Consider the following 6,604-nt stretch of genomic DNA (forward strand, 5'->3'; position numbering starts at 1 on the left):
GGGTAAAACGTCCTATCGTTGTGGTATGTCCTAATGTTGCGATAGTGTTAACATAGTCCATTCTGGATATAATAGCATCAAAAATATCTGAAGGTCCGCTAAAACTCTTCGAATCAACCATTAGAACACCTATTTTTGGACAAAATTCCGTTCAAAATGATGAAAAATCAATATTTTTCATTAAATATGTGCATCTTTTGAGCCTAATATTGCAACGATAGGCAATTGCGTCCTATTCTTGCGATAGTTTGTTTTATTGTGATAAAAACATAACAGCCGAAGTTTAGTCCAATTGACGTAATATTTACAAAACTAGAGTTAACGAGCATTCTATTCGACTACTACAAAGTGGTAAAAGATAAACAGTTCTTTTTTTTAAAGAATTCTCAAAATCAATTTTGTTTTGACGCGGTGCTTAACCCCTTCATAAATAGGTCGATTTACCCTATTACTGTTGATAATACACAGCAAAAAGTATTACAAAGTTAACGACAAGCAGCTATCCCCGTCGAACAAATAAACATTCGATATTTAATCAAATTTGTCGTTGTTGTTCAAATTAATTTCTATTTAAAACAACAGCAAGTTCAACTAAATATGACGATTATTTGCATGCTCCCAATATCTGCAAGAATATACATTTAAAATTACAAAATATGTTTATCTGCATATCTTTAAATATTTATTCTCCATTAAAAGAAATGAAACGAATTGAACCAAACCACCCCAATATTACGACGTTTTTGTAAATGCAAACATTTTTATTTCCGGCTAGTTCGTCAAATCAAAGACAATTTCATGGCGCTCTAATCAAATAATCATCTCAGGCATAGAGATTCAACATTTTGTTGCGTGATTTAATTAAAACTATGCATAAATCCTGTTTTACCAGAAGGAACATTTAGTGCCGAATTAACACTGTTGGAGCTAAATCAAGATGTTTGTGTCCATTGGTACAATAGCTCTTTAGAATATAACAGCTCTTCATTCTACATTGATACAGTAAAACCCCAGGTGAATGTCCTACATATAAAACTTCTAAGCTTCACGGAAAGAGAAAAAGAAAAATGTCATCTGAAACTTATGAATGGCCCCTCCCCTCAGCCAGGAAGCTTTCCACATCACTGATCATTCTGTTAGATTTTTTTTGCTGAATGAACGTTCAAGTACAAAGCCCATGGTCGCTGACCACAGGCCCACCGCAACGCACCACGGGCCACGAAGTGAAATTTGTAACGCTGGTAGACCAAACAACGAATATAATGAACATAATTACCTTCGCAGTTGCTATTGTTGTCCGTGGTGGTGGTGGTGCCAATCACTCCGTTCGCTGGGTAGCAGCATCCTCCACTGGAGAGCGTGAAGATCATTTCCTTTCTTTTCTATTGATTTGGATCACACTGGGGTTCGGATTTCAGAAAACAAGTGATTCATTGATGAGCTACAAAAAATGGTTTATTTTCGACAATAAATCAAAGCTACTGGATATTGGATTCTATCTCCGTCTTTCACTCGCAGAGAACAATAAAAAGTGGAACAAATCGCACAGTGTGAACTTTTGGAAAGATATGTGATAACTTCTATCAGATGAGGTTTTATTTTCAACACGCACGTTGAAATAATCAGAGAAAAGCCATTAATTATTCATTTTACTTTACACACACGAACCAGTTCAAGACTAATATTTTTATCATAGACTACTTGCAACAAATTCCATTAATTTCTCTTTTCTGACAAGATTCCAAAGCTCTTATGTTCCAGAACTGTACATCATTGTCTTGCAATGTGTGTGCAGCTCGGTCCAACAATGCGCAGTCCCATTCCGTGCCCTGCAGCCCCAGCTGCTCCAAGTCTTTGCAAGTTTCCAACAGTTTATCGAAATCCAATCGATCAAATCTGTTGCCACCGAGCGCAATCATTTCCACATCCGGGAAATTTCTGATCATATCGAAATCCAACGTCGGTAGTTCGTTGTCCGAGATATCCAATGTGATAATAGATTCGTGGGTTGTTAGATCTTGTGTATTAAGGGAAGATATCTTGCAGCTTGAAATATTGAGAACTTCTAATTCATCTAACGCGTTGGTCAATCGTCCTAATTCAAACTGTGGGAGGTCGTTTTGGGAAATATTTAATGACTCAAGGTTGCTGAAGCGGAGTATCGGAGTTATGTCCGAGATGCGATTGTTCGATAGAGATAATACCTCCAGATTGTAAGCAGGAGAAGGATTTGTTGTGATCGAATTGATTTGATTATCATCGGCAATCATTAGATAGAGATCTTCTGTAATAACTAGTGAGGTAAGCATATTTTGTGAAATATCCAACTCTTCTAAAGTTTTTGCAAAACTCATTTTTGAAAGATCGAATGCCACAAAACGATTTCCTGATAAGCTCAATGTTTCCAGATTCAGACAATCACGAAGAAGATTTGGATCGATTGCACTCAGTTCATTTTTGCTAAGATCTATCTCGTTGAGGTTTCGGAGTCCCCGGAACAAACCATTACTGAGCGAGCTGATTCCGTTATCGGAAAGAGATAGTTCTTGGAGTGAAATAAGGCTTCGGAAAATATTTTCATCAATAGAGTTTAAATTGTTTCTGCTTAAGTCCAATAGTTCCAAGTCCACAAGATTATCGAAAACGCCTATGGGCAAATTCTGTAAGGTCATTCCTGCAAGCTCTAGCGCTTCCAGTCGAAGAAGTTTCGCAAATAATTTCACATCCAACGATTGCACGGTATTATCAGACAGAAAAAGATCTTCCAAATCCTCAGCATCATCGAACACTCCTGGTTGGAAATTTGAAATACTGTTGTTCACAATGTTGAGTACACGTAAATTTGGAAGATCTTTGAACCAGTCTTTGTCAATCGTTGTCAATTTCTCGTTGTTGTTGATCGACAGCACTTCCAATTTGCGCGTAGGACGGAAAATTCCCCTGGGCAAAGAGCTAAACTCTATTCCACTGACATAAAGCTCCTCCAAGCGAAGAGAGTACCGAAACAGGTCTTTGCCAAAGCTGGCTACATCATTGGGTCCAAGGCTCAGCACTTGAAGATTCCCCATTTGATCGAAAGTACTTGGTTGAATGTTAATCAGTGGATTGTTATTTAAGTACAAATCTTCCATACTCTCCAGACCTCGGAATATCCCATCGTTCAGCTCTTTTAGTGAGTTTGAGTCCAAATCAAGTTTTTCCAACGCAGAAAGTCCCAGAAAAGGACTACCAAAAATCTGGTTTATAGATGAATTTCGCAGTGATAGAGACTCTAACCTGGACAAATCTTTGAAAACGTTATCATCTATGCGCTGAATTGAATTATCGCTCAGGTCTAGTTCTTCCAGATTGTACAGTCCAGTGAACATTTTTTGACTCAACTCGGCAATTTCGTTTTTGCTCAGATCGAGCTTTTCAAGATTTCTATTTTGAATGAAGGTGCTATCTGAAATTTTTCTTATTCTATTTTCATCTATATAAAGTTCCTTGAGATTTCTCATGTTATTGAAAGCATCCATTGGGATATCGACCAAACGATTGTCAGATAAATCCAGCTCTTTGAGATTTTGAAGTGAACTAAGAATTTGAGTATCTAGTTGTGTAATTCGATTGCCCGCTATTTCCAAATCCTTCAGACTAGACAATCCACGAATAGCCTCTGGAATCCTACTGAACTTGTTATCATCCACATCTAGCGACTCTAATCGTCTTAAATTTTCGAAAGCATTGCGTGGCAAATTATCCAAATAGTTTTCTGCAAGTTCTAGATATTCAAGAGATCCTAGATTCAACGTGGATGATCTGATACTAGTCAGCTTATTGTTCGTTAGGTATAGCTCTTGCAAAGATCCAGCAACCCCACGAAATACGTCGTCATCTAAATCGACCAGATTGTTATCACTCAATGAGAGTTCCTCCAATCTACCTAAATTCGAGAACAAATTCTTCGGAATCTCATCAATCAGATTGTCTTCCAGAGAGAGACTTTTCAACTGGGGCACATCGTTGAAGAACGTTGCATCGATATTCCGAATTAAATTGTCGTTCAGATAAAGTTTTCTCAAATTGCTAGCTCCACGCAGTGATCCACCTCGTAAATCTCTTAGTAGGTTGTTTTCCAAAAATAGTTTTTCTAGTCCACTCAAATCGCTGAAGATTCCTCCATCAAGTGAAGCGATATTGTTATCGTCCAGGTCCAATATTTCCAAACGCCTTAGGTTGACGAATGCTCGTGGCGAAATCTGACCGATGACGTTGCCTTCAAAGTTTAGGGTTTCCAAGTTTTGATTGCTGGAGAATAAATTATCATCCAATTTTGCCAGTTCGTTGAATTGAATCGAAAGCTGCTCCAGTCTGGGTAAACGAGCGAACAAAGCAGGTCTCAACTCTTCTATGGAATTGTTATTCAGAACCAGCGTTTGCAACATTCCATTTTGACTGAAAACGCGATCATCCAGCTCTTCGATATAGTTTTCGGTCAGTACAAGCTCTTTGAGGTAGGTTAGCCTGGCGAAAGTTTCCGGAGCAATCACCTGGATGTTGTTTTCCTCCAAATCAAGTTCTACTAAATTGGACAGTGGGTTAAATGCTTGAGGATCAATTGATGATAGCTCATTTTCTTTCAAGACAAGCTTCCTCAGGTTGGATAAACCGGTGAAAGTGTTCGGCTTGAGCGCTTGAATAAAATTGTGTTCCAAATCTAAGTCTTGTAGATTGCTTAAGTCACGGAATAAAAATTCTTCCAATACTTCAATCCTGTTGTGGTCTAGATGCAAATCTTCCAGCAACTTCAACCCGGAAAACAGCTGAGCAGGGAGGACCTTAATTCTGTTTTTCGACATTCTTAGAGTATCCAGATCTCTGCATCCTCTGAATGCGAACTCTTCAATCTCTGAGATCCGATTATTTCCAAAATTTACTTTTGCCAGTTTTGTTTCCTTGAACAAGTCGTTGTATAACTTTGGTATCCAGTTCTTTTGAATTTTAAGAAATTTTAACTCTCTAGCATTCATAAAAGTTTTCGCATCAACCGCCTCAATTTCGCATTCTTTCACAGAAAGTGAGCGAACATTGTCATTATCACGAAACAGCGACGGGGGAACAATCGGGAACGAAGAATCCGCAAACTCAATATCCAAAAATGGTCCATTTCCGCCATCAATGGTAATGCTTTCCACCTCTTCACGGGATTCGAACTTCAGATTTGTCAATTTGCACTCTTTCTTCCCAGAATAACAGCTATACGTGCCTCCATTATCAGCTCGGACTGAAGATGACACAAGCAGCAAAGCAAAAACACTAAAAATGGACGCAAAATTTCGAAAATTCTTTTATATCACCTAATGCCAAATATAGCACGATATTACCTCAGTTTGAGCATTTTGCTTCCGTGCTGCTAAATTAACACTCTAGCTTAAACCAACGCGCACTTCGCCTAGTATTGGCGATCTGTTCACTAAGAATTTCACTAGTAGACTGAAACTAAATTTCAGCAAAACATGCACAAAGCTGCAAAAACGGTCCCGAAAATACTAACACAAATGTTTCAATTGGACACCGATGCACTTCCCTCCCATCAAGCGGCCGGCTAAACTGTTTCTGCATCACCAAATCACAAAAAACATATGTTCTTCGGGTAGCGTCCCAACCAACCGCCGTCCGTTGTGATGATCGTTCGCAACAGATCATTACCGTTGAGCCACGTGACATTCTGCCTGCACCACTCAAAATACCAAAATAGCATTACGTTTCTTACTTTCACTGGTGATGTGTTCCTCGACTCTCGCCTCTTACATGGGATAATGGGAGGAAGTCATGTTACAGCTTCTGAATTGTTTCGAAGCGCATGCGTAATAATTTGAGAGAGCGTGCCTCTGTTTGACAAAATTTTGTTACCGAAATGTGGCGCACCTAGTTATTGCGGATATAGACTGCATTTAACTATTTTTAGCCGGTCGGATGCAGCATTTGGTGCAGTTCGATGAATTTATTTACATTGGCCACCGAGCGTAGGGCGTTGTACTCCTAATCCGATCACATTTACCTCGAATTTAAATTCCGAATAATGTTTTCAATACAATTCAAAATTTAGAAATTTGCCTAAAATATTAATTTTTCAGTTATTGGAAATTCAGAATTTATAATAAATTTGGAAAGCTTGAAAAATCTTTTAATTTTGTTTAATCAAACATTGGTCTTAATATAAATTTTGGTACTTAAGAACGAAATTACCAATTATTGAAACGAACAAATAATCCCTCTGTTTTGGACTTTCTGGTCATAGAATTTGAAAAAGCGGGGTGATTCTACTGCATTCAACGTTTGAACCCTTGGTTTGGGCCTTCTTCAGGGAGGTTATAGCAGTACCCAAACCAAGGGTCGAAACGTCGGATGCAGTAGAATCACTCCCCGAGTAGCACACTTGTCACAATCAGTCACTGTGACTCATATGCGACCAAATCCAATCACATTGGAGTTGCTGCAACCAAATTGATCTGAACTGTGCTACTAAGGTCCGCTTTTTGCCTTTCTCGTACAACAAAGTTGTACCTGAAAGGCTTTCATTTCACTCCCAAAACGTACTTTTTATAGAGCGCTTGTAGAC

The 6,604-nt window shown here is 38.6% G+C and overlaps 1 protein-coding gene across 1 annotated transcript; it reads right to left on the minus strand.

The window, feature by feature from the left end:
- Nucleotides 1-1,429: 1,429 nt before the first annotated feature.
- Nucleotides 1,430-5,563, minus strand: LOC134211108 (chaoptin-like). The gene is made up of 2 exons (XM_062687727.1): nt 5,367-5,563; nt 1,430-5,298 (listed from the first exon to the last, which is right to left on the minus strand). Exons 1-2 carry the CDS (start codon nt 5,378-5,380, stop codon nt 1,698-1,700), a joined length of 3,615 nt encoding a protein of 1,204 aa, XP_062543711.1. The 5' UTR covers nt 5,381-5,563; the 3' UTR covers nt 1,430-1,697.
- Between the last annotated feature and the right edge of the window lie 1,041 nt (nt 5,564-6,604).

The sequence above is a fragment of the Armigeres subalbatus genome, chromosome 2 (genome assembly GCF_024139115.2).
Source record: "Armigeres subalbatus isolate Guangzhou_Male chromosome 2, GZ_Asu_2, whole genome shotgun sequence".
Lineage (NCBI taxonomy): Eukaryota > Metazoa > Arthropoda > Insecta > Diptera > Culicidae > Armigeres > Armigeres subalbatus.